At 55.6% G+C, this 25,445-nt stretch overlaps 8 protein-coding genes across 8 annotated transcripts; 3 read left to right on the top strand and 5 right to left on the bottom strand.

Annotated features, from left to right (window-relative positions):
* Positions 1-34: 34 nt before the first annotated feature.
* CGCS363_v006379 (uncharacterized protein) lies at positions 35-990 on the bottom strand (the record flags this gene model as incomplete). Its single annotated transcript, XM_036638228.1, has 3 exons — positions 35-178; positions 244-446; positions 561-990. The coding sequence occupies 3 exons, from the start codon at positions 988-990 to the stop codon at positions 35-37; spliced, it is 777 nt and encodes a 258-aa protein (XP_036496332.1).
* A 545-nt stretch (positions 991-1,535) lies between these two features.
* On the bottom strand, positions 1,536-2,649 carry CGCS363_v006378 (uncharacterized protein; the record flags this gene model as incomplete). Its single annotated transcript, XM_036638227.1, has 5 exons — positions 1,536-1,566; positions 1,617-1,789; positions 1,840-1,874; positions 1,932-2,005; positions 2,060-2,649. The coding sequence occupies 5 exons, from the start codon at positions 2,647-2,649 to the stop codon at positions 1,536-1,538; spliced, it is 903 nt and encodes a 300-aa protein (XP_036496319.1).
* Positions 2,650-3,743: 1,094 nt separating this feature from the next.
* On the bottom strand, positions 3,744-4,589 carry CGCS363_v006377 (Carbonic anhydrase; the record flags this gene model as incomplete). Its single annotated transcript, XM_036638226.1, has 1 exon — positions 3,744-4,589. The coding sequence occupies one exon, from the start codon at positions 4,587-4,589 to the stop codon at positions 3,744-3,746; it is 846 nt and encodes a 281-aa protein (XP_036495640.1).
* Positions 4,590-6,978: 2,389 nt separating this feature from the next.
* Positions 6,979-8,045, top strand: CGCS363_v006376 (uncharacterized protein; the record flags this gene model as incomplete). The annotated part of the gene is made up of 2 exons (XM_036638225.1): positions 6,979-7,315; positions 7,426-8,045. The coding sequence occupies 2 exons, from the start codon at positions 6,979-6,981 to the stop codon at positions 8,043-8,045; spliced, it is 957 nt and encodes a 318-aa protein (XP_036495639.1).
* Positions 8,046-8,837: 792 nt separating this feature from the next.
* crp-15 (40S ribosomal protein S7) lies at positions 8,838-9,889 on the top strand (the record flags this gene model as incomplete). The annotated part of the gene is made up of 3 exons (XM_036638224.1): positions 8,838-8,996; positions 9,383-9,465; positions 9,523-9,889. 3 exons carry the CDS (start codon positions 8,838-8,840, stop codon positions 9,887-9,889), a joined length of 609 nt encoding a protein of 202 aa, XP_036496515.1.
* Positions 9,890-10,247: 358 nt separating this feature from the next.
* On the bottom strand, positions 10,248-11,983 carry Dctn4 (Dynactin subunit 4; the record flags this gene model as incomplete). Its single annotated transcript, XM_036638223.1, has 2 exons — positions 10,248-11,637; positions 11,697-11,983. The coding sequence occupies 2 exons, from the start codon at positions 11,981-11,983 to the stop codon at positions 10,248-10,250; spliced, it is 1,677 nt and encodes a 558-aa protein (XP_036496511.1).
* A 3,406-nt stretch (positions 11,984-15,389) lies between these two features.
* Positions 15,390-17,982, top strand: CGCS363_v006373 (uncharacterized protein; the record flags this gene model as incomplete). Its single annotated transcript, XM_036638222.1, has 3 exons — positions 15,390-15,527; positions 15,603-16,193; positions 16,249-17,982. The coding sequence occupies 3 exons, from the start codon at positions 15,390-15,392 to the stop codon at positions 17,980-17,982; spliced, it is 2,463 nt and encodes an 820-aa protein (XP_036496522.1).
* Positions 17,983-18,819: 837 nt separating this feature from the next.
* Positions 18,820-19,681, bottom strand: CGCS363_v006372 (uncharacterized protein; the record flags this gene model as incomplete). Its single annotated transcript, XM_036638221.1, has 3 exons — positions 18,820-18,919; positions 18,997-19,078; positions 19,144-19,681. 3 exons carry the CDS (start codon positions 19,679-19,681, stop codon positions 18,820-18,822), a joined length of 720 nt encoding a protein of 239 aa, XP_036496520.1.
* Between the last annotated feature and the right edge of the window lie 5,764 nt (positions 19,682-25,445).

The raw sequence follows: 25,445 nt of genomic DNA, 5'->3' as shown, positions 1-25,445 counted from the left end.
TGATGATGAGAGCAGGGCCTGTCTCATGCTGACCTCAACCAGCCATCTCCTCGTCCTCATCGTCGTCTCCAAGTCCTGCCTCCAGGAACGATGCGCGGTTCTGCTCAACAGCCTGCACGAACTCCTCCTTGCGGAATGCATCGGGCCACCCAAACTCATGGTACAAGCCCTTGACCAGCTGAAGCAGTGTTAGAGTCATGTTTTCAAGATATGATGTTTTCGGTGCTCAATTGCAAAACTCACCTGTCCCTCCTCGGTGTGCTCCTCCACAACCCGCGCATCCCACTTGCCCGACCGCGGCGCCGGGACGACGTCCAAGTTGCCCACCTGCGCGTAGACGTTGTCGAAGTAGGTCTCAATCGGCACAGCCTCGACAGCCTTCCACGGCTCTCCCTCTGGCGCATCTTCGTCGCCCTCAAACTCGGTGCCGTAGGGATAGATGCATCCTATGTAAATTTGTTAGTAAACTCATCAGGTCCATATAGACGTAGACCCTCAGAATAAAAAGGAAGTCCGTCAAAATCAACACGTAAAAAGAAAAGAAAAAAAATGAAACCAACCCTCATCCGTATCAACCAGCCACCAAATCCCCTCGTCCGCATGCGTCAACGAGACCATGCCCGCCGGCACGGGCCCGTCAAACGGCGCGAACCCCAAGTCCAGCATCGCCGTCGTCGCAAAGTCCTCCCCGCTCGCCGAGCCGAACCAGCGCCCGTCCCGCAGGTACCGCAGCGGGAACGTCTCCGTGTACACCTCGACGGGGTCCGCCGTCTCGTTCTCGCGCAGGTACGGCATGTGCCGCAGCAGGTCGATCGCCGTCTCCGAGCGGCCCATCGCCCGCAGCGCGTCGACGCGCAGCTCGGCGTCGCTCCAGCCGGTCCCCGAGGGCGGCAGCTGCACCACCGAGGCGTCCATGTAGCCCATCCGCACGAGCAGCTCGTAGTGCCGCGTGAGGCAGTTCACGACGGTGTCGCGGTTGTAGCCTGACATTTTTCCTTCTTTTTTCCTTTTATGAAAAATAAGGAAAATGTGCTCTGAGAGTTCTGGCTGAGGGGTGGGAAGCTATATGGGGATCTTGTTGGTGAGGTGAAGATTTTTGAGTGAGCGGTCCCTCTCCCCTCGCCCCGGTGTGGGGCGCGTCGTGGAGGCGGGTTACTGGTTCCTGAATCGACTGCAACAAAGACGATGAAGACGACATCATCAAGTATGATATCGCGGTTTCCGGTGTGTATTTAAACTTTGTGATATGTCGGGATGATCAGAAATCACACCGATTTCTTTACCCATGCCAATTGAGTGCTTTACATCAATGCAGACCGTAATGATAATATTTCTAGTCATTTTGTTTCACTTGTTAATGCCAAACACAACGTTCGAGCAACGTTTTGACCTTTTTCAACCAATGTGGTAGAAAACTACGCAACTTCTAAAAACACCATACGGCGTCTTTTGAAGTTATCTATGCAGGTAGAATTTTGTTTGGAAAAGTTTGTAATCTCTGGGGAGCTGAGGGGTGTATGTACACGACAACGTGCTTACTTCTCATCATCAAGCACCAGCAGGTTCCTGTGCACAGCATTAGAAGACCGCGAATTTCAAAATGAAGAGAAACTTACCATGAGACATTCCATCCATGCCGTCCTCCTAAGCTCTTACACATCCCTCGACTGCCCAAATTGTTCGGCGCAACATCCGCAGAACACCATCCGTCCGGACCGTATTCGGACGTGCTCCTCTTGAACAACTTGGCAGCAAGAGCCTTTGCATAACCTCTCTTACGATAAGGTTCCTACGAAATATTAGCAACGTGTCCTGCTAGGTTGTTAAGAAATGAATTACTTCGCAGTGAAGACTCGACAGAGAAGCATCAGTCCCTAAAGCCAAAGTCAGTATCAATCACCCCCAACATACAAGTCAACTCATTGACCTACCCAAGAACGACCACGCAATAGGCGTCCCATCCTCCAACTTCAGCACCAAACTCGGAAACGTCAATAACGTCTTCCTATTAAAAAAGTCAGCAACCCAGCCTCCTCCCCACCTCCCACATAAAACTTACACCTGCCGCGGAATACTCGTCCTCGAAATAACAACCTCACAATCCCTCTCACCCGCCCTCTCCCACCTCGCCCCCGGCGGCAACTCAACCTCCACCTCCGGCACATCCTCAACCCGGAACAGCCACTTCTCATACTCATACTCCTGCCGCGCCTCGATCCCCACCCCGCGGCGCACCATCGCCTCCTTCACCGCCGTCGCCAGCGTGCCCACCAGGCACCGCCCCGGATACCCCCTGTGCTCAGGCTGCTCGCGCGCCACGGCCTTCACGGCATCGACCACCGCGCCGATCTGCGCCTCGCACACCTCGCGGTCCGCCGCGGGAATGGAGGATGGCGGGGCGTCTTCGAGGGTGGAGTACATGAAGAGCGAGGTCTCGATGCCGCTCCCGAAGTCGAGGTACGCGGCTGCAAAGTTGCGCGGGGTATCGGATACGGGGGCGTCTGCGGCGAGGATGATGCGCGCCGTGGGCCGTTGGCCGCCGGGGAAGCGTGTGAACTGCAAGCGCCGGAGGATGGGGAGAGAGTGTGGGAGGTGGGATTCGAGGAGGGGGATGAGGCCGTCCGGGACGGAGGTGTGTATCGCGGCCATATCTGATACTCTGAGGTTCAGTGAAAGGGAGTGGGAAAGGTTTGATGTTTTCGTGAAGCTGGCTGTCGAGGGGATTGCGTGCTGAGGTTGATGTGCGTCACGTAGCGGGTGGTTATCGGCGTTAGGGAATATCCGCTTGGTGCGCTATCACATCAGATGATTGGTGTGGCTCGATGAGGAAGTTGCCAATGGAGACTTGAGAGTGACTCACCCATCACCCTCATCGAGAGTGTCTCTTGCGCTGAAGATTGATGGGATGAGTCAACTTAGACATTGCTATTTTAACGTTCATTGATGTCTTATTTGAGAATTGCAATGATGGGTAAGATTTAAGATGGTTATTTATAACCACGTTAAAATCGTATGTGAAAACATCAATATGATCATTAGCAACCCGAGCTTCAAGCCAATACAAAACTTAGCATTATATGATGCAAATATTAAAATTATGCATTGTCGAAATACATACAGACACTTAATTTTGGCTCCAAATTTGAATTCGTGATGATCTCGCCATCATGTTTGGGAGAGACCCAGGTCGGCCAATTACTAGTATTTCATAGAATTTCAAAGCCATCATGGAGATGGACATTTCATTTTTGTAGTAGATACTTGCTTTTCATGATTCTCTGCATCAGTTTGCTCATCCAGAACAACGTGCCAACAATATTTGCCCTCCACCGTACACCAAGCTCACCCGCGCCCCCAAAAAGCTGTGCTCCTGCACCACGAAAACTCAATTCCCTCAACTCCGATGTCAACCGCCGGTGACAGCTTGATAAAGATCTACTCTCCCGCCCACAGAGATGCACGGCAGCGGGGTGCGCCCTTTTGACGTTGGACGTTGTAGGCTAAGCCCCGATGGACCGTGTGGGGGGCTGCCGCCAAATGTCTCGGTCCAAAAAATCTCCTCCCAACCCCATTCCGGATCTGCACCGGGTGGCCGCTCAACAAGAAAAAATTTACCCCATGTCGCGATGGCGGTCGGTGAGCCCCATGTGCTGTGAGGTAGTGACTCACCGGCTCACCTCGCGCTTCCCCAACTCCCAAGAACCCCGCACCAGTAACCCAAGCACGCAAGTCGCGATCACGACTTACGCGTCGGGAAGGTGGTAGATCTTCTGGATGTCGTGGAGCATGGACTCGTGGTCAATCTTCAGGTCCTTGAGCAGACCGTCGTTGAAGCCAAAGACCCAGCCGTGGACGATGGGGAACTTGTTCTTGGCGTAGGACTGCTGGATAGCAGCAGTCTTGATGACGTTGCGGCACTGCTCGATAACGTTGAGCTCGACCAATCGGTCGTAGCGGGCCTCCTCGTCCTTGATGGCGTCCAGCTCGGCCTCGTGGAAGCGGTAGACGTCGCGGATGTTCCTAAGCCAGGGGTTGAGGAGGCCCAGATCCTTGGGGGTCATGGCGGCCTTGACGCCGCCGCAGCCGTAGTGGCCACAGACGACAATGTGCTTGACCTGCAGGTGGCGGACGGCGTAGTTGATGACGCTCATGACGTTGAGGTCGATGTTGTTGACGAGGTTGGCGATGTTGCGGTGGACGAAGGCCTCACCCGGGCCGAGGCCGGTGATCTGCTCGGCAGGGATGCGCGAGTCGCTGCATCCGATCCAGAGGTACTCGGGGGTCTGGCCGGCGGAGAGGGTGACGAAGAAGTTGGGGTCTTCCTTCTTCTTCTGCTCGGCCCAGGCCTTGTTGTGCTCAAAGACGCGGTCGTGCGTCTGCTTGAGGTACTTTTCAATGTCGTTTTCGGCCATCTTGTCGAAGTCGGGCTGCTCAGGGATGGGCTTGGTGACCTTGGAGAAGCTGGCGTGCTGCTGCTGGAGGTGGTGAGGTCTGAGGGCGGCGATGTTGGGGGAGAGTCTTGGGGGAAGAGGACGGCCGAGTCGCGCAGAGGATAGAAGAGAGCGCGGGACGGGGCTGGATTTAAACATTAGAGGAAGGGGAAGAGGTAGAAGCAAGGGGGGAGGAGGGAGGAAATAAGAAGGGAGAGGAAAGGGAAGAAGGATGACGGGAGGACGGAGGAAGCGGAGGTGATTCGGGAGGAGGAGCTACAGGCGAGGCGGCTGCAGGTCCGGAGGTTTGGCGCGATTGGCTGCTGGATCTGGATCTGACCGTAGAGGAGGAGGAGCCAAAGGAGCCAAGATTGAAGAAATGTCGCAGCAAGCACGCCTTTCCTTTCCAATTGCTTCTTGGCTGCGGGCTGCCGTTGCTGCTTCGTCTTCGTCTTCGGAAGATTTGTTGGGAAGGTCCGACGATCGTGCTAGAGACGTCACTGCGCAGAACGGTGCCAAGACGGTGCGTAAACGGTGCGGCGCTCCTTTTTTTTGTTCTGTCGATAGTCCGGCGCTCCGGCGGGGGAGAGGGGAGGTTGGGCGATCAGGTACGGAGTGTTGAATTGACTTGGGGGGAAATGATGAGGTTGGGACAGTGCAGATTCGCAGTCAGTGTCACTAACTAAATTATCACGGGAAGGGTTCGAGGGAAGATGATGGGACCTAAAAACGGAGACTAGGTGCGGCAAACGGGAGCTTGGCGAAACAGACGAACAAAGCTTCATCTGTTTGAAGAAATCTGGGCGGCTAATTATAAGATCTCATATAATATCTCGCTCAAAAAAAACGCTCGATCGATCTGGAATGGATCTGAGAAAAGCAGCAAGGTACAGGCATGAGTCAACAACGGCTTAAAAGCGCTCACAGCCCAAACGGCCCAGCAGGACAGCGATGAACCCCGCCGGTACCCGTCTGCAACTCTGGAAAGCCCACGAAGCCCTCTCAAGCCATTAAAAAAAGCCAGAAAAGTTTCAATAGCGCCGCCGGCCCCCCGTTTCAATGTGCGCGGCCAATTTCTTGGCTGACAACTTACGGAAACGCGGCCCTGCGACTGCATCTCGCTGCCGACGATCTTGGCCAAGACGGCACATACTGATTTCCAGCCTGGGTTAGGCGTCATCTCACCGACAGATTCCCGAGGGGTGATTTGACATGTGCAGAATTTCATGGATGGATGGATGGCAGGAAAAATGGAGGCACGTTGCACCGGAGCCTTGCTGAATCTGGGGTTTGAGTCAATTCGAAATCCGTTGATTCGTCTCCATGCTCTTCTCTCAACATCCAGCCCTGGCCCCCCTGTTTCTTTTTCTTCCTGCACTGTGTCGCTCCGAACCGGTCACCGCGCCGTTCTTGCGCCGTGGAAGGCCGGCTCAGGCTCCACATATTCTCGGAGCCCCGGCGTCACTGGACCAAGCACCCCCGGCTTGCTGTCTCTTCTGTCTTGCCCCCCTCTCTTCCGTCCAGTCCCGTCTTGATCCCCACCCTTTGACTCGTAGTGCCTCTCATCTGTACCATGCATCCGCTCACATAAGAGTGTCTCATCAAAGTGCCGAACCTTGCAGCTGATGCTCCTACGTCTCTTGAACTCAACGGGGTTCCCGGGGACGCGAGCTCGACCTTGGGAAAAGAGGTCCCAGCGAGAATCCCGCCATGACCCCCATCGGCACAGTGCCCCCATCCTCCTCGACAAGTCGCATCGACTTGCAGACGACCTTAGCTTGGACCCCAACGGTCCCCGAATTCCTTTTGTCATTCAACAGAGGCACATCCGCACACCAGTTCAGGCAGTAAGGCCACTCTGCGCTCACTAGTCTGATGCCTTTTCTTCCGAAGGAAACATGCCAAACTGGGTGAAACCGGAGAGGGGAAACCCCTGCGTGTCAGTGAGCGGCCCCCGCGTGTTCTAGCTTTGCTTTTGTTCGGCTGACAGAGCAGAACCATGGACGTTTCGTCTCTTTGGTCTAGCAGAGAGAAAGCTACTTTGCCTTGGAGCCTTTTTGATCTCGATGGAGAGAATCCTTCATTGCTAGCTGCTTGCTAGTAGCTGTCAAAATTGAAATAGCAACACTAGGCTGATGGATTGACAGCCATTAGTCTATTCAAGAAACGCGGGGTAAAGAAGACATCTGCAGTCAGGACAACTTGGAACATCATGAATCGCAATCAGCTGCGTCGTCTGGTGCTTCAACGTAGGAGGCAACACGTGAGAGTTTCAAGAAGGCAAGATTAAGGTGTCCCGTGAGCAGGAAGTCACGCAGGTTAAGCCTTCAGTTCGTCGCAATTTTGCATGCCCAGTGCTGATTTCCTGATACTTAACAGCACCCATTTCCTTGTCCCCCCACGTAGAAAGCTCGGGAGTCCCTTTTGTGAACTTCTTTTCGTTTTTCTTCTCTTCGTTTCGTCCCGGGTTGCCACTAGCTGGCAGTGAATACCGTCTCATTATTCATATCTAATCTTTTTATTTTTTTCGTCTTTGCTTCGGTCAACCATGGTCACCTGGGGTGCACCATCACGAGGAGGCCTGGCCCTCCTGGCCGCCTTCCTAGCTCTCACCCAAGCGGCCATCTTCCCCCGGCAGAGCAGCGAGGCCCCGCGCGCCTGGGTCACCGTCGAAGCCGATGGCGCCACCAAGACCATCACACCCACCGTCAACGACGGCAAGACCACCTCGGCGTTCCCGGGGAACACCGCCCTCCCGACGGCCGAGGCACAGGGCGGCGGCGCCTTCGTCCTCTGCAACCCCGCCGCCGGCTCAGGGGGCCTCGCCCAGCCGTTCTGCGCGCCAGCCAAGGACAATCAGGTGGAGGGTGGCAAGACGTACTTTGGTGAGCAACAACAGCTGCAGCTCCAACACCAGCTCCAGCAGCAGCAGCAGCAGCCCTGTCCCCCCATGCATCGACTGCAACTCGTGGGACGGCCGCTAATCGTGTACCAGTCACCTGGGACGCCTCCCTCTTCCCCTCCACCAACACCGTCGTCCAGGTCCAGGGCGACTACGGCGTGACGAGCACCATCAAGGAGCCCGGGCACGGCTTCTCGTCGCTCGAGATCCCGGCGTCGGCGGGCTTCTTCGAATGGGCCGTGCTGGGCTACGACATGCCCGCCGGCGAGGCGATGGACGTGCAGCTGTTCCTGGCGATCCCGGCGGCCAACGGCAGTATCGTCGCGCGCAACGCGGGGCCCAAGGTGCGCGTCATCAGCAACAATCGGACCTCAATTAACGACCCGGTGCGCCGCAAGGTCAACGTGCTGGGGATCGTGCTGCCCATCGTGTTTGGCGTGCTGTCGCTCTGCGGTATTGGCTGGTTCGTGTGGTGGTATGGTAGGAGGAAGGGCATGTTCGCGTCGCGCAGCCAGGGGTATGGTATTGGGAAGAGCCGCGGGCAGAGGACGGACGGGCTGAGGCTTGCGGACGGCACGTTCACGTCGGCGAACCGCGGCGGGGTGGAGATGATGCCGCCGCCGAGACCGCCTCCGCCGACCACCGGTAATGCTTTCCGCGATGAGTTGAACAGACAGGAGCGGAATAATGAGGCACGCAGCGATATGATGTAAGGAGTGGGCCAGATGCCTGGGTCACTTGACATGAGTAACGGCTTGTAACAACATGACGCTCGTTAAAAAGGGAGGTATTGTGTGATTATTGAGATGGTAGACGACAGAGGGCAAGTTCCGGGTGATGGATCTAATTCAAATAGAATATCCAAATCAAAAGCTCAGGGTATGAGTTATGCCGCATATATAGAAGATTTGGTAAAATTGCAGTGACATGCACCATTTGAATGATGATGTTGACTTGAACCAGACTTGAGCCCATGAACTGGTCATCATTTGATGCGAGTTGGGCTTCGAGGCAAAGATATGGTGATGAGCCAAGCGAGGCCAATGAGAACGTTGAACAGGCAGCCTCTAATCAAGTGTCCCAGCCACTGGCTAAAGGCAACAAGAGTGTAAAACAGTCCAAACTCGAATATGCTTATCCGACATGGCCAACACAAATCTTGAGAAGGATGGGAGCGCTTCATCAACGGTTTTCTCGTTGTTCTCTGACAGCTGAAGCTCTGACGGTGGATACCATCCCGAAACAGAAAGGTGGTGAAGGCAGAGAGCGGGGCCACAAGGACCACCCCATTGGCTGCACTGAACAAAAATTAGGCGAGTGAAAAACGCACTGACCAGCACCACAGGGCTTCCAAACCCCAATCGCCGCCGGCAGCGCTCGTTCGGTGTGGTCGCGAACATTTTGGACATCTCGAGATTTTTTTCCCTTTCGACCTCTGTCCCGCTCGAGCAATCCCGTCAACTAACCCGACCACCACGTCCAACCAGCCCCAACCAACCGCCAAAATGAGCGCCGCGTTGAACAAGATCGCCCCCAACAGCCCCTCGCGGGCCAACCCCTCCGAGCTCGAGCAGAGCATCGCCCAGGCTCTGTACGACCTCGAGAGCAACACCGCCGACCTCAAGGTCGCCCTCCGCCCTCTGCAGTTCGTCTCTGCCCGCGAGGTGAGAACTACCTGAAGAATCCGCCAGAAAGGACTCGCACAGAAATCTCGAAATCGACAATCCTGTTCCTGCCGCCACGGATTGACCAGCCAGCCAGCCAGTCGACCGACAAGAGAGAACCCATGGATATGTGACTCGCGCACCGTCGTTCCCCCAGTTCCACCGATTGAGAGATCGAGGAGAATATGGAAGGAGCCGGAGCGAGAATGTTTCCTGCGGCGGTTGAAGATCTCAGGTCTGGTTGAACGCTAGCGCTGAAATTGCTGCAGCCGTGGCGGCAAAAGATTTGAACGCTGAAAAGACTCATAATCTCAGGAACAGGACGGGAAGCGGTCCAAGGCATTCGTCCTGGAGCTCGCATGCTGACTTGTGATCTTTGGTAATAGATCGAGGTCGGCCACGGCAAGAAGGCTGTCGCCATCTTTGTCCCCGTTCCTTCCCTGCAGGGCTTCCACCGCGTCCAGCAGCGGTAAGTTCCACTCCACCACTCTACTCTTCCCGAACCCGCGATGCTAATACCCCCCAGCCTCACCCGTGAGCTCGAGAAGAAGTTCTCCGACCGCCACGTCCTGATCCTGGCCTCCCGCCGCATCCTCCCCCGCCCCAAGCGCTCCGCCCGCTCCCGCAACACCCAGACCCAGAAGCGCCCCCGCTCCCGCACCCTCACCGCCGTCCACGACGCCATCCTCACCGACCTCGTCTACCCCGTCGAGATTGTCGGCAAGCGCCTCCGCACCAAGGAGGACGGCTCCAAGGTCCTCAAGGTCATCCTCGACGAGAAGGAGCGCGGCGGCGTCGACTACCGCCTCGACACCTACTCCGAGGTCTACCGCAAGCTCACCGGCCGCGGCGTCACCTTCGAGTTCCCCCAGAGCGGTGCCTCTGACTTCTAAGCTACTCGTCCTCGTAAAGATGGCTGGGTTTCTTAGGGGAGAACTCCCTTCAAAAGTGTTTACTTGGGTCGGTCAATGATGGATGGGGCATTTGGCATTTTAAGGTCTGCTGCAATGAAGAGCATGGCAATGACTGGTTGGTCAAAAGGGTCTGGCGTCTAAAGGATGTAGCTTGGCGGATTCACTCAATGACCGCCCCCAAAAATGCATATACCACACACTTGACCGCTCCCTTCCGTACTGTCCCTCTTGTTAGTGACCATGAAGTGACGTAACACTATAAATGTCTTCGATAGTCGTGCCATGAGCCCATGATGGAGTGCAAAGTCAAAGTTGGGGTATCATTCATTCAACACATCTACTCCTGGCTGATGCGTCCAACTCCCAAGACGCACCAGTATGCTAGCTCCCTCTTTTCTCTAGCCTCCTTGTCCTTGCCCTGCGCCGTGCCGACATCCCCCTGGCCTTCCGTTTCCCACTCGAGGCGCACAAACATGGGTATCTCCAGCACATCCTCGTCCCCAAGGAGCGCATCTTCGGCAGCCTTGCCGCTGGACTCCAGCCTGAGCGAGGCCGGCACGACTTCCAGCACGATGCTGACCCAGTTGCGGCCGCGATCGTAAATCTTGCCGACCTCGGCCTGCTGCAGCGCGCCCTCCTCGCCTCTCCGGCGCTCCTTTTCGGTGTCGTCCTTGAGCGCGTCGTCCCACATGTCCGTGTTGGCGTCAATCTCGAACTGAGGACAGAACACCGTCACGGTGCTCGCGAACCTGCCCGGCGTGCTGGACGGCGTGGCCAGGGACACCTTGACCGTCTCGAAGATGGGGTTCTTGAAGGTCAAGAGGTACTGCACCGGCTTCAGCGGGGCGAGCCACAGCTCCTGGGGTATCGGCGGCCTGGCCGTGGAGGGGATGTTCTGTGACTCCGAGGCGAGCGGCCGGATTGTGATGGTCGGGATATAGCTGCCCGCGACGAGGCGAATGCGGAAGCGGGTGTTGGAGATTTTCGCTTCCGGCTTGCTGATGATGTGCCTGCAGATGGGGCATCGCTTCGACCGCTTGGTTCTCAGCAGGTACGGAATGGGCCTCAGCTCGTCTCTGAAGCGCACAGAGTCCTGCTGGTGGGCGTTCTGGGCAATGGTAGCTGTGTCGTCGAGGACGGTCTGGCGAAGCTTTTCGATAGCCGCCGACTCGTCCAGGTCCGTCTCCTTCAGCCCCTCGTCTGTGCTGACTGCCTCACGCATGATCTGCACCTTGCCCCGCGCCTGCTTGTGGCCATAGTTGTTTCCCGTGTACAGACTCATGATACGCGACAGAGATCCGGGAGAGGAGAGCCCAAGGTCCCCGAGAGACGACAGCCCGCCTGCAGAAGGGTTCGAGTTTGCAAGCTGGTTCTGGTAAAACGACTTGAGTTGCGCAAACTGCAGCTCCGTGTCCATGTCCTTTGCGTCAAGCGAGTAGTCTGCCCCGCTCTCCTTCTTCCTCTCCTTGTGCTCCTTGGGCGTCAACTTGGGCTTGCCGCCGTTCTGCAGCTTCGCCAGTTGCCCGTGGATGCCATTGGGCCTGTCAAACTTGATGCCAATCTCGGTCGAGCTCCAGTTGCAGTATGAGCAGTTTAGGACATATGGACCACCCTGCGGGGCAGAGGCGTCGGCGGTGAGGAGACTGCTGGCTTCGGACCGCTCCTCGAGACTCGTAACCGCGAGGGGACCGATGCAGACGGGACATTGGAAACAGCTTCGAGTGCACCTGCGGGGAAACTATCAGCAAGATCGTCCCAAGTGGTGTCGCAGCACTGACGCGCTCACCTATTGCCCTCGCTTTTTAGGTTACTGCTAGGCACCTCAAACAAGCAGTTGGGACAGTAGTAGGTGACAATCTCCTCGTTGACGCAGCGAGGACACCTGATCTGGTGGCAGTCCTCGCAGTACATCAAGTGCTCCAGAGGAAAGAGGCTGAAGTTGGCGCGCGGGGCGCGGGGGTCGAAGGTGCGCTCATCGTCCTCTGGGCTGCCGGGCGTCGAGGAGCCGTCCTCACTCGCCCGCGTCTCGGAACAGGGGCACCGGATGTAGGTGTATGGGGTCAAGGGCGCCATTATTGCTCCGACATAGTGGTTGGCGGAGACGATTCCGGGGGCTGGAGATGTGGTTCGGGGCCGACTGAGTTGAGCTGATCGAGAGGCGTTTGAGGTTTTGCACAGAGCTGCTGTCCCGGACGCGATGCCGTCCGATTGATCCATCACGGCGCCGAATCAATCCCACCTCAGATTTGGTGGACAGCTCTTGCCAGGTGGCGGGTCTTTGTTGCACCTGCCCGAAGATGAGGACGGGCTTACCTTGATCCCGGGCCCGATCGTTATCTCGTTATCTCGATAAAAAAGATAAGACGAGACGATTAGATAAGCGGGGTGAACGGTTCGCAGTGGAGCTTGAACTCTCGTACCCTCCATTTCGGCCGGACGAACGACTTACACGAACTTTCACGGCCTTCCACTGACTACTCATTGACCTGGGATGTCGATGGCCACCTTAGCCCTTCATCCATCGCCTGTTGACACGCGCTACCGCTCGAACACTTCGCCCATTCCATTGGAGACGATGGTCGTACGAACGGACACTCGCTTCTCGCGTGGGCGTGGTGTCAAACCCTCAAGATTACCGACCGTCTCTTGTCACTGCATCGCCGGCTGCTTCGCCAAGCATGCCCCGAATCAGCCGTCACAGGTGTCACCCATCGCCTTTTCATTTGGTCTCCCACGAGAGACTTGGCTCCTTCAGGCGAATCTACAAGTTCGAATCCATCTCGATCAGATCGAAGGTCTCGGTGTCGCCGGGGATGAGGTGAATGGCCACCAGCACCGAGGACAACGAGACTTGAGTCCGCCTCCCAAATGCTCAACCTTCTTCGCTCTGCCGGCCGCCACGCCCCCGGCCAAGCTTGCCTCTCGTACCTTATCTCGTCCAAGTCTCGTTTAAGGCTTCCTTTTGCCGTTCAATGGGTTCCACCTGGCTGGAAATTCTCCTTCAGCTTCGACGTTTTCGTTGCAGCAACAGCGCCGCGCTAGCGGCTGGTGGTCCAGACCCCTCTCAGTAGCGGCGGTCTAGGTCGCGCAAGCCTCCCGAAGCGAGCGAGAGCTGAAATACCCATGTTCTGGGAAGCGTGTCTCTGCCCCGGTCCGGCACTCGACGGCGGCCAAGGTTGATGGGATCCGTCTCCGGAGCTCCTTTGTGTCTCTCAGCTCGTCGAGCATGACTGTAGCCCGGCTGCAAGGGATGGCAGCACTCTGCACGGTGTGCGTCCCGCCGCGCAGGCAGAAGAAGCAAAGCACCAGAGTGCCTGCATTTTCTGTGCCGGTCCGTCGTTCCACACACAACACAGTCCGTCTGGGCGTTGATTGTGCATTTCGCTCCAGAAGGTCGTGTCCATCGCAACATCGACCAGCCCAGCGTTTTGGCCTCCCGAACACTCGCAGGCCATAGCTTTGTCAAGATGTGCCGCCGACGAAGTGGCGACCAAAGAGGAAATCCGGCGAAGCGAAGTCGGGGATTTCTGGTCTCGAATCGTCTGATGTCGCGAGCACGGCAATGCAACTGTCCACTGGCTGGCCCTGACCAGCAGACAAGGTGTTCAGGTCGGCCGACGGCATAGAGCGAGGGATCGAAATGCGCACTCGCGGTTCCATTGCACTGGATTCCGGCCCTGGATCATCCTAGTACTATTTGACGAGGGTACACAACAGCGGGAGCATGTCTCTCTACCTAGGGCGCTCCTTTGAGACACTGCAATGAGCCTGCAATGAGTGTCCGAGACTCTTCGGTTACTTTTCCGACAAAGAGGGCGGGCGAATCGGAGCACTGTCAAAAAACAGCTTATAGGAAGTACCGTCTGGCAGTTGCCGTCGTGAGGATGCCTGGCGCCATTTGCTAATGACGTCGCTTGGCCCTCTGAGTTGTCAGTCAGCAGGCCTGTGAACCGAAGGCCTAGAATCAGGATGAGGTCTGAACAAGATGAAGACGGTCGAATTTGAGCTCTGCTGGCTGCATGCGATCAGGGCCGTTGGGATTTTGCTATGATTACACCACATCCTGCACCAATGACTGATGAATCAGCAGCATGATCCAATTCCGACATTACTACAAGAGATGGCAAATGGAACTCAAGCTCCCGGTGCTGGGCGCCAACTCTTAATCAGACACTGCTCCCATGGAGAGAGCCGCTCGCCGTGGTGGCCAATCAGGAGGCTCAGAGGTGCATGCAAGCTTACGCCGAAAGATGCATCGAGGACGGTGATCCCCCATGTCAACCCTCCGGAGGGTGGGTGAGGGGAGCCAACAGGGACGCTTTGCATCACCACCACAGACTAGCACCCTGCTCGGCCCCAGAAGGCAGGTCTACGGTGCAGAAGTGCTCTTGTCATCGAGGGAACTACAGGTGCCCCATCCTGTCGATCATTTCAACGTCGTCGTCTTGGACCGCGTCACAACAGCGTTTGTGGAGACGCAGAGAGTGTTTGAGACTTTCAGACATGTTCTGTCGCCGTTGAAGTTGCAAAGTTAGGACTGAAGTATTTGGGGAGGGTTTTGCTGCGAAGCTCTGCTCACAGACGGGGAACCTACTGCGGCGCAGCGAAGCTGACGCCTACTACTGCTGCATCATGTGCCAGGCACAGGCAGGTCGATTACACACACGCACTCGCATAATCAGAGCTTGACAGCGCATCCAATACTGCTGTGGATGACAGGCACATCCGCATGGTCGCCTTCTCTCCCCATGCAGGCCAGGACAGGGCTGTGAGTGAGGGGTTCGTCCATCCTACCTAGTGGCGGCCCGGCCTAAGACATGGCGTGAAGCCATATCCTTGTTGTTCCCGCCGCGTCACTCGAAAACTGCTCGGACCGTGAGGACGTCTACTAGTCCCACCACGGCGCTGGTTCAGACCAGTCCCCGAAAGTCGGGTCAGTTTGTTCTGATCTGGGACAAGTGACATAAAGCCATCACGACGCCCGCCCGAAGACGTTTTGCAAGGTTTGCGGCGTTGATTTTTCCCACCCAACCACAACTTCTTGCACACCTGGGTCTGCTGTTTTCGTTGAGGTTGTGGAATGCAGTGACGATCCAAAGTCATTGTTCGCTCATACGGGCGTACTGGTCACGCGCTAGTCGGCTCAGTTCTCCCATCCACCCCTCATCGACAACCGCAGATCTGCCAGGGGCACTGACGGAATTATTGGAGGTCTATCGGCGGCCCGGAACACACTCTGCAGTCATCGGCGCCTTCCAGTGCCATCAGCTCTTCAGCCATGAGGCTGTGGCCGCATCCAGCGGGCTTGCCCTTTGGCTCGTGGAGGAAAGAGCCGTCCAAGGGGACATCCAAAGCAGCACCCAAGGATCGTACATATCAGCGACACATTCCCACCCCGCTGTCTCAAGATGCCTCTTCCACCAAGACCGGTCTTCGTGAACCCCGTCCCCGTTTGTCGCTTCCCCCGCCAAGTCCCACGATGTCGACATCATCTCAAGCATGGAAGTCGAAGAAGCTTGGAGTGCCCATGATGGATGGAAGGGCAGCTCAGATCGCAAAGGTCAAGAGGTGGGATGGAGCTGCAAGGTCATGCAGTGACTGGGATAACCTGAGGAGGGTAAGTTTGCATTTCCGCGGCTGGTATCGTCAGCTGTGACTTTTGTTTTCTCAACTTGCTAACATCCGCGCTCAGGATCCGGAATTATGGTTCCGTGGTGGTAACTGTTTTGTGCATTTGTATGGCAAGGGACAGTCGAGAAGAGGACCGGCATTCAAGGTGCCGTTCGGTGCCTTGCTTTCGGCAAAATGCCATCCGTTCGTCAGGAAATTCATGTCTCGCGACATGCCTGAATCTCCAGGATCATTTCACGACCCGTATGAGGACCTCGACAGATGGAATGCCCTGAATCCTCACGAGAGAATCGAGCTTTACATCCCGGCTCCCCCCATGGCCGACAAGGAACAGGCATTTGCTTACCATTTGGCAACGCGTAATTTCTTTGCGTGGATTTTCAGGCGGTCGGTTGTCGGAGAACATCTGGGAAGCGCCCTCATCGGACTCATGAACAGCATGGCAGAATTCAGGAGCAACGGTGAAGACCACATGATGGATCTTCACTCTTACTTGGATGAGGAGGGCTACCTGGATTTAAAGGGCCATGCGCACCACGCTTTGGCAATCTTGCATCTGGCGGAATTCTTCCAGGTGCGGGACATGTACATTGACGCCTTCAGTCATTGCGTTGGAATGAGCGAGGAGCTCTTTTGCAGCCCGGAATACCAGGTATGCTCGTTGGAATCCATTGTCTCTCAAGCGAAGTTTGACTAACACTCCGCAGCACATCAGCTCCATTTCCCGTACTCTTATTCGCCGAGCCCGCGCAGACATGAACAACCGGCTGAGTCTGGCTGGTAGCATGTTGAAATCATTCCTCGAGGACGAACTCTCTGAAGCAAACCTCGGCCTGCCAGCCGGAGGTCGGGCACACCTGGACCGATTCCGTTCCTTCGTACTCTCATTCTACCAGACACGTCTCGGCTATTTCCCGCCGCTCTCACTCGATTCGCGAAGCACGATATTTGACCCGGAGATTTTCGAAATCCTACGAAAGGACTTCCGGGCAGTGTACGACCTGCTTGTGGACGAGAGCTTCACCTCAGACGACAGCAGTCCCTTGCTTGCCCAGGGCGGCATTTGCGCTGTGCAAAGCGTGCAATCGTTTGATGAGAGATGCGACTATCCTTCTCTCAAGCATCCTCTACCACTATTGCCCGAGATCGACGATGACAAGGCTTCGCGCCGCATGTCTCTTGCATGGTTGGCTAACACCGCCCGCGGAGACAAGCTCAAGCCCGACCATCGCCTCCTTGCACACGCCGCCTTGATCAAGGCGATGAACGTCCGCGACTCGGAATTGCTTGAGAACGACTTTGTTCGGGCGTATCGCAAGTTCGAGGAAGACTCTGTCATGCCACACACCAAAACCGACAAGACAGAAAAGATCAACCCGGTCGATGCACGCAAGGTGCGATGGATCTTGATCTACGCCGTTTACCAGGTCCTTCGCAACTGCACATCGCCTCCCCTCGAGGTTCGCGACTCAGCCGACGCTGACTACCATCTGGCTGTCTCCACCGAGCAACTGCCCCCTTGGAAGAATGGACGTGGCGGCCTAAAGCCGCTTCTCCAGACCCCGATGAACTTCATTCCTAACATGCAGCGTTCTCAGTCTGTCTCTCAATGGAGCTCAGAGAACCCGATCTCCCCTGCTCTGGTCTCACCGAGCATTGTCATCCAACCGGATATTGACTACACCGCCCAGTCACGCCGTGAAGAACTCCTCGCCCGGAGGCAAACCATGGGTGGCGCCCCGGCCGTACCGCCCAGATCACGCAGCCGCAGCTTGTCCCGCAACAGCCCCTTCCGGAGAACACTCAGTATTTTTCGCAAGCACGAGGACGAAGCTACACCAACCCCCCGGAAAGCATCCTACTGCGAGATCGTGGTTCACGGTTACGGTAACGGCACTAATGCCGTGAAGAAGCTTTCCAACCGCCCCATCGAGCCGCCCGAGCTGTCTCCCTGCACCGTGGCGCCTCGCTCATTCTCAACCTCTTCAGAGTCCAGCGCCATATCAGAGGCATCGGCCGGCGGCATCAGCTACGCTACTGTCGACTCAACGGCACCGCCGACCTCGCCCGACGCGCCGGACAAGGCCTGGCCCAACCAAGAGTCTCCGATGTTGAGCCCCATTCCTCTTCGTGGGCGCCGGCGTGTCAGGGACGTCCTCTCCTTTGTCGGGACCCCGCGTGCCAGCTCTTCGGAATGGTCCACTACCAGACGCCACAGCGTCATTGGGGCAGGCAGTTACGCCCACGACTACGAGGAGCTTATCAAGGAGCAGGAGGCAGAGTTCCACCGCCACGAGTTGGAGCCCCTCCCGCTGCAGATTCGCAAGACATCGGCACCGCTGAGCCTCGAGGCTATGGTTGAGGATGCTGATGTCAAGCCCGAATGGGAGCAGTACAAAGACCTTGGCGGGCTGACCAGCCTGTCGCCGCTGAACATCTAATGCGGGACTTACTCCATCAATTTTTCTTTTTTTCAAATTTAGATTTCTATTATGTCGGGAATGCTGGGAACGAATACAGCGTTCGATTTTCTTTGTACCTATTATCATGGATTTGATGAGAGATACCCATCGCACCCTCCTTCAAACGGTCTTCTATGTACCATTATCATATCTAGGCGTTTAGTCGGGATCGGCTTCACCTGCATCATGTCGCGCGACATGTCATGTAATACTAGAAGGGGTGGAAATCACACAGAAAATGATTCTCTCTGCCAATCCTTGATTATCTTTCGCTTATGATTCGAATCGACCTGTAGGGTCGCGACCAGATTGCTGCCCTACACATGCCATTCAGTGATTCTGTCAAATCAGTGTCCAGACCATGTCGGCCATATCCCCATTTGCTAGGATGTCTAGCGCTGACAATCAAGTTGATGCTGCTCATCCACACTCCCTGAAGCTGCATGATGACAGCCTGACTTAGTGGATGGAGCGCGACCACGTTGACCAGCCCGACGCCCAACTGCACCGATAAGAAGCCAAACAAACAACCTTAACACAAATGCACGCCCATCCCATTTCGCCATATGTACCGTGTCAAACCGTCAGTAACCCAGCCTCATTTAGCCATTCCTTTATCTTCTTCTTAGCTCCCGTCGCCGAAACCTGGTAGCTGGGACTGCATTCCTTCTTTGTCCGTAACCCCCGTTCTTGTTCGATTGTTTCGACTGCCTCTCAGCCTCTCTATTGTTCGGTCGTCGAGTCGCAATCGTATGATGATTTACATGGCGCTTCGTTCGGTGCTTGGCACGTGGTAGTCGTGTGCGTTGCGAAACTCTACTCCGTCTTGGTCGTCTTCGAGGCGAGGGCCAGTCCGTCGACGATCTCGCCGCCGAGGGAGACGATCATGTATCCTGAACCAAGTAGCCATGCGCCGCTGTCGCGAATGTGTTAGTGTCTCTTCCTCTTTGCCATGCGATGGAGGCCCGGGGACGCCGCCGAGGGTTTACTCACTTGGGGATGATCCAGAGGAAAAGGAGGTCCATCGGCGGGTTGTGGCCGATGTTATCGAAGCCGGAGAAGTACTCGTTCGCCCCTACACCGTCGTTAGCACTCACCATTCCCACTCATCTTGCATTTCTCTTTAGGAACACCACTCACAGTACAGCACAGTCTTGCTCAGCGTCATCACCGCCGCGCTGAACCCAACAACCACCCCCAGCGCGCCCGCCCTCCCGCCGACGACCTTCTTGATCCCCGCGGGGCCCTGCACCGCCCGGCCGCGCGCGAAGTAGATCCACACGTAGACGAGGTACATGACGCTCTCGACGAGGTTGAGCGTGCCCTGCGCGGACGTGAAGCCGTTGCGCGCGTTGAACGCCTTCCAGCCGTAGATGTGGTCGACGGTGCCGTAGAGCGCGTACGGCACGTACAGCGGCCAGTGGAGGTGGCCGCCGGGCATCGTCCACGGCCGCAGCAGCACGTAGCCCGTGTCCCAGGCGACCAGCGGCAGCGAGACGAGCAGCCAGAAGAGGGTTATGGGCGTCGGGGCGTGGGACCAGCCGGCGGCGGTGGAGGTGTTGTCTTTGGGCGGGAGGGCGGCGGCGGCGGCGCGCGTTGTTGGTCGGGTTGGAGGGGGAGGGGAGGGGGTTGTTGGGCCCTGGGAGAGGGCGCGGGAGGCGGAGCGGGTTGAGACCATTGTTGCTGCGTTTCGAATATCACGTAGACTGGGAATAGCTTCGTTGTACGAGAAGAGGGAGGGTGTCTTCGCGATGTTTACGGAGGACGCGGTATGGTAAGTAGGGTGTTGTGGTTAGAGGATCAAGCTTCGGAGTGACCAATTACCCCGTCGGCAGATTAGAGTAACGGTAGTCGAACACCCGAACACCAAACACACGTAGACGCATGGGCTAATGGTTAAACTGTGATCCGTGTGTCCCGCGTCTCCCGTCGTGCCGGGTTCTGGTGCAATGGTTCTCCCGGGGTCCAGTGTTTGCCCCCCTCCTGGGGATCTGAACCCTTGGGCCCCTCTCTCGTCCCGCCTCGGCGCGGACTTTGTGTGAGGTGCCGAAACACTAACGGTTCCTTGGTGTTTGGAGGGGCTGTCGGGGATAAGACGGGAGACTTTCTGCACGCTCTAGGGGATTTATGGCTGTCTTGTTTCCTTCTTCAGAGTGCGGGGGAGGGGCCGACCGCTGAGGATCAGAAGTTGGGAGACACTCTTCGCAGTTGTGTCGTCAACATCCAAGTCACAAATGTTCAACACGGCCTTTAGACTTTATTGAGTTATTAATCGTATTTTACGGTATTGTACGATGCATTCGGTACGGAAAAATGTCCATACGTTGATGAAACCTCTTTTTCATCAACTCCTGAACGCCATATTTTCCAACCGAAAGACTTTTAGAAGAGGGCGTAACTCCATTTCATGCACCTGATTCATCCCGTCCATCCAATGCTACCCTGTCTAACGCCTATGCTAGAAGCTGAGAACACAATGAGAAAACGATGACCACGAGAGTATGAAAAGAAAATGGGGATATCAACAAAACGAGTCATTTACGATCTTGGATGACTCTGGGTATATGCAAATAGAGAAAAAAGAAAAAAAGAAACTCTCCGTTACTCTTCGTCATCGGATACTTCTTCATCGTCGTCATCATTATCGCTGTCTTCTTCGTCATCTTCATCTTCTACCGGGTCAATCTTCATGTAAGACTCTTCAACATCATGCAATGAAATCAAGTTCTCAACACCATATAGGAAATCATGCATCTGACCAGTGATGATGGGAAGATCTGTCGGCGCTGGTGTTGGCGGGGGCTGTGTCGCATAGCCGTTGGGCTGAGCAGGCGACATGGCGTGGTTGTTTAGAAGTGCTGGGTTGATGAAGGGCAACATATCGTCGCGCATCATAACTTGCTGAGGCATCATCGCAGATGGGCTGCCTGCGTTTGCCGCCGTTGGATATGCTGAGCCATGGGCTCCTGCCGACTGTCTGGTTGTGCTGTGGAAGCCGCTGGCTTGAGGGGCCGCTGGTATGTCCAACATCGACAAAAAGTCGTCGTTGAATTGTTGCTGTTGATTGCTACCAGTTGCCTGACCGTCCCACTGGGGCCACTGTCGTTGTTGTGAGGCACCACTATTGAAGTTCGTTGGGTGGTTATTAGAATTAGAATGCGTTCCCTGGGAAAGGTTCAATGTGGAAGATGCTGAAGTAGACGGATAACGTTGCATGCGCGTCCCTTGGGTTGGGAATTGTGTCGTTTGTTGCCTTTGCCGCTGCGGGAGATGATGAGGAAGAGCTTGGCCCGGCGCGCTCACCCCGTGGCGAGAATTATCATGCTGCGGAGCATTCTGCTGGTGATGGCCAGCCGACAGTCGAAAAGTGCGCTGCCACAAATTATCACGTTGTCGCTGATGCAATTGTCGGCGCTGCTGGTCCACGGTATTGATAGCTTGCTGAAACCGTAGGTTCGTTGGCGGAAAGCCGTCGGCGTTCACAGCCCTTGCGTGCAGCTCGGCTTCATGTTGCTGTCGCTGCAGCTGCACTAGTTGCTGTCGCTGCCTTTGAAGTGACTGTTGCTCCCGTTGCTGCTGTTGCTCGTGCTGTCGCTCACGTTGCTGCTGTTGGGCTCGCTGCTGTTGATTGAGGTAGAGTTGGTGCCGTCTTTGCACCTCCAGAGCTTCTTGATTCATCGGGATATCCTGGAAATTAATGGCTCCATTTTGGCCCTGTTGTGGTGGAAAGCACCCCGCCTGCTGCCCATAAATTGGCGCTCGAAACATAGACTGGGAATTGCTTCCAATAGTAGCACTAGTTTCCTCGTGGCGTTGATGAGATATGGGGTTCGCCGACCATGGATGAGATTGCGGCGGTGCACCCTGGGAATGGCCTCCAACATTGGATCCATGCTGCTGACTGGTTCCCCCCGCGGGCGGCTGGTTGACCTGGCTTGCGGATGGATTCGCAGTGTCAGATGAGTTGGAGTTCGTCGACGGTGACCTCAACGCAAAAGCTCTGGCATAGGCCTCCATGGCTGACTGTATCTGCACCTCATTCAATCCGCTTATTGCCAACTCTCGCCTGAACGGAGCGCTTCTATCGTTACCGATGGCAGCCATGGCGTCCATTCTCAGGTCTGCGGATTCTAGGAAGGGGGACAGTGGTCGAGGGGTATTGGGGTAGATGATATCCCACATGGCGAACCAGTATCCGCCAACTACCTTGTCGATCTTGGCTACAGCATCTTCCGAAATAAACATGTCCCAATCTTCCGGCTCGGGGCGAGGGCTGCAGGTTCTATCGACAATATGCTGATCGCGGTCCGTCTTTTGTGGGAAGCGCTTGTAGCACGTTGGGCAATGGTCAGGCTGCTTGTGGTGCCTGATCAAATGCCTCTTCACATGTCGCGATTCTGTCAACGAGTGAAAAAGACACTCCATATGCCTGATGGGATCGTACTTGTACAATGGGCAAGCCCAGGGCAGCCCATGAGGGTTTGGGATTCTGTTCCCGGCCTGTCTCCTGGCCGGCCTCGTGCCGTCCCGCTTTTCAGACGAGTCTCCGGGTGGCTTCGCCGGCCCGCGGCCGGGATTCTGCCCCGGCTTCTTGCCTGAGTCGGAGCCTTTTCTCGATGGGTTGCTCGGCGGTGGTCTCTTCTTCTGGCCGGTGTGCTCTCGAATAGGAATGGAGCTAGAGCCAGAGGATGCTCTGAAGCGTCGTAATGCTGCGCACAATGCCTGAAGACGGATTGGATCCAACCATGGCAAAGTTGCCACAGGGGAGACTGCGCCAACATGTAGAACGCTGTGGGCGGTGCGCCAGGAGGTGTCCACCCATTCAATCGATATCTCGCCGATCCATCTACCGGGGCGGCCGTTGTTGTAAGTTTCCAGTACCACCGCCAACCACTGGGGTGGCTGAAGTCTCGTCGATTTGACCTCAAGAAGAACGACGACAGTGGTGTGGACAATGGAGAGCTTGGTCTGTTGGACAACCAAAAAGTAGTGGTTTCTGCTATACAGCCACACTAGAAGTGTGTCATAGGGCTGGCGAATAGTGTTGTTGCTCGTCACAAAGTCCAAAAACTGGGCAAAGTCCAATGAACTTGATTCAATGTCCGCCTTGTTGATGTCGCTCTTCAGAAGATGTTTCACAGCGCTGCAATCTTGTAGCGCAGCCGGTATCGCGGGGAAGAATTCGTGATCAGGGGTTGTCGTTAAGCTGGTTGTAGGACCTTCGGGGCTGGACGCGTTGTCACCATGCTCGCCTTGTTCCTGGTCGAAGCCCCCATTTTCTCCCGCCGCCATCTTGGCTACGCTTTCTGAGTAGCTATTCTCGTTCAAAGTGTCCAACATCCGCAGGCCAGGGCATCGCGACCGGTCCAACACCCGCCTGGCCTTCGGCTCAAAGTCCATGAATCCCATATCGATTGGTAGAGGTTGTTCTGTTGTCGGGAGCGGATGGGGGCTGCTGTAGGCGGTATCCATCGCTGTCAGCTAGTGGATTCGTGTACTTGGTGCCCGCTGCTGTCTGCCAACCAAGACCGCTTCCAGCTTTGAGGCGAGGTCGACGAGGAATATCCGTGTTCAACGAGAGGCTGATATCGCTTTTGAAAGAGTTGAAAGGCATGAGAAAGCATCAATGAGGTGCCTGAACTACAAGGGGTGGGCAGCTTTTGTGATCCATTGACCTGCTTTGCTGGCGAGGCGAACAGGCGGGAGTGGGCTTGGATGTCATTACAACCGAACGACATTCTGATTATTGCGACTGAAGTTCGCGCACCACCATCTGGTCCTTTTTGCCTCCCACTCCCACTAACGTAGACTGAGTAGTTGCCTTATCCATGTAGGTAGCGAACACATTTTCCACTTTCTCTTACAACCAGCAAGTGGTAGGGTCTACAGGATGATACTCGGTGGTAAGCCCCCGGTCGATTGGCTGTTGGGCTTTTACGCTTCGCCTCCGTAGGCTTTCTGGACACTGCAATAATGATGGACAGGGCACATCGCTTACACCACATGAGATGCCACGAGAGGGGATCGACCATGGTCTGAGCCATCTCACGAGGGGCAGAAAGTGGCATTTTGAACTTTTCTGTAGCAACTGTTCGTGGAGGCAGGGGCTTACATTACATCATTTGCAGATTCGAATCGAGTCTGTCACATACATTCACTGCAGCAAGCAAACGCCCGCGTGCTGAGAACAGCTGGTCGATGCGGTGGTTGCGAGGGATTACACGCCAGCAAAGTTGTCGCCCATCTTCTTTTATTGGCCTCACTCAGCTCAGTAACTCCGAGGGCAGCATGCCAAGCAAAGTAACAGGCAGCGATAGCAATATGCAGGTTGCCTTACATTCCCAAGCTAGTCTCACAGGCCCTGGGCGCCCCGCCGTTGTATCATTGGATGTGGTGAGTTGCGAAGTCGTCATTGCCCGCGCAGGTGCGCGGGAACTTCACAATTGTCGTATCCCACAAATGTGCGTTCCGAACGGCGCGCGTTGAGCCCGCGCAATTGCGCGCCCCCGAAAGCTCAACATCCTAGCTACAGATTCTAACAACACACCCGAAGTGCCTCCATGGAATGACTCGACCTGCCCATGTAGCGCTCATGTGGTTCTCTATCCGCGCAACAGCATTGGGGGTTTGGGGGTTTTTGGCATGATCTTCCCTTCCAAAGATGTGAGTAGCGCGCAAACTCGCGACTCTGTCAGTAGACATTTGCGCAGGAGATGGTGAAAAGATTGAACCTCAAGATGATATCCAGGGGGAGCTGATGCTCTTATAATTGCGCTGGCTTCTTCATAGACCATGACTGTATAACCGTAGAACCATCATTTCTAAGTAACCAAACGACGTTAAACTTCGTCCAAAGCAACCTGCACTCTAAAAGCCCGAGACCAACACAAACATACACACACCCTCAGCATGCCTTCTCATTCATCTTCCGCTCGCACAGGCGGCGCCTCGTGAGTAACAACAGCCCCATGATGCATGCCTGCCATGTTTCTAACACCCCTGTAGATCAGGCTCCGATAAGAAAGCTACAAGGACAGAGCGCTACAATAACTGGAGCGCCCAACCGCCCTCGATCCAAGAAAACTTGATGAACAAGTCGAAGAAGAAGAGCAGAAAGGATTCCATGGGAAAAACCATCGAAGACTTTGACAAGAGTTGGAAACGAGCGACGGGGAAATAGACCGGCCACGTCTTCAACGTCGTCCGTGGCTCAATGTACATACTTACTTTCGGCTGTACTTCTGGCGCTTGAATCCCCGCACGAGCAGTGTTGGTAGTGGTCACGATTTAGCAAACCAGCTGGACTGGATATCATAATACATAATAATGAGACGTATGACCAAACAATATGCAGTAATTTCAATCTCTTGCAATTAGTCACGTCATGAAACAGGGCCATGGGCATCTTTGACGGAGTGTGTATTTGTTTGTGGGTGACCCGG

The sequence above is a fragment of the Colletotrichum siamense genome (assembly GCF_013390195.1).
Source record: "Colletotrichum siamense strain Cg363 chromosome Unknown KSG_Cg363_contig04, whole genome shotgun sequence".
NCBI lineage: Eukaryota > Fungi > Ascomycota > Sordariomycetes > Glomerellales > Glomerellaceae > Colletotrichum > Colletotrichum siamense.
Note: the sequence above shows the minus strand (reverse complement) of the source record. Positions and strands in the feature narration are given on the sequence as shown.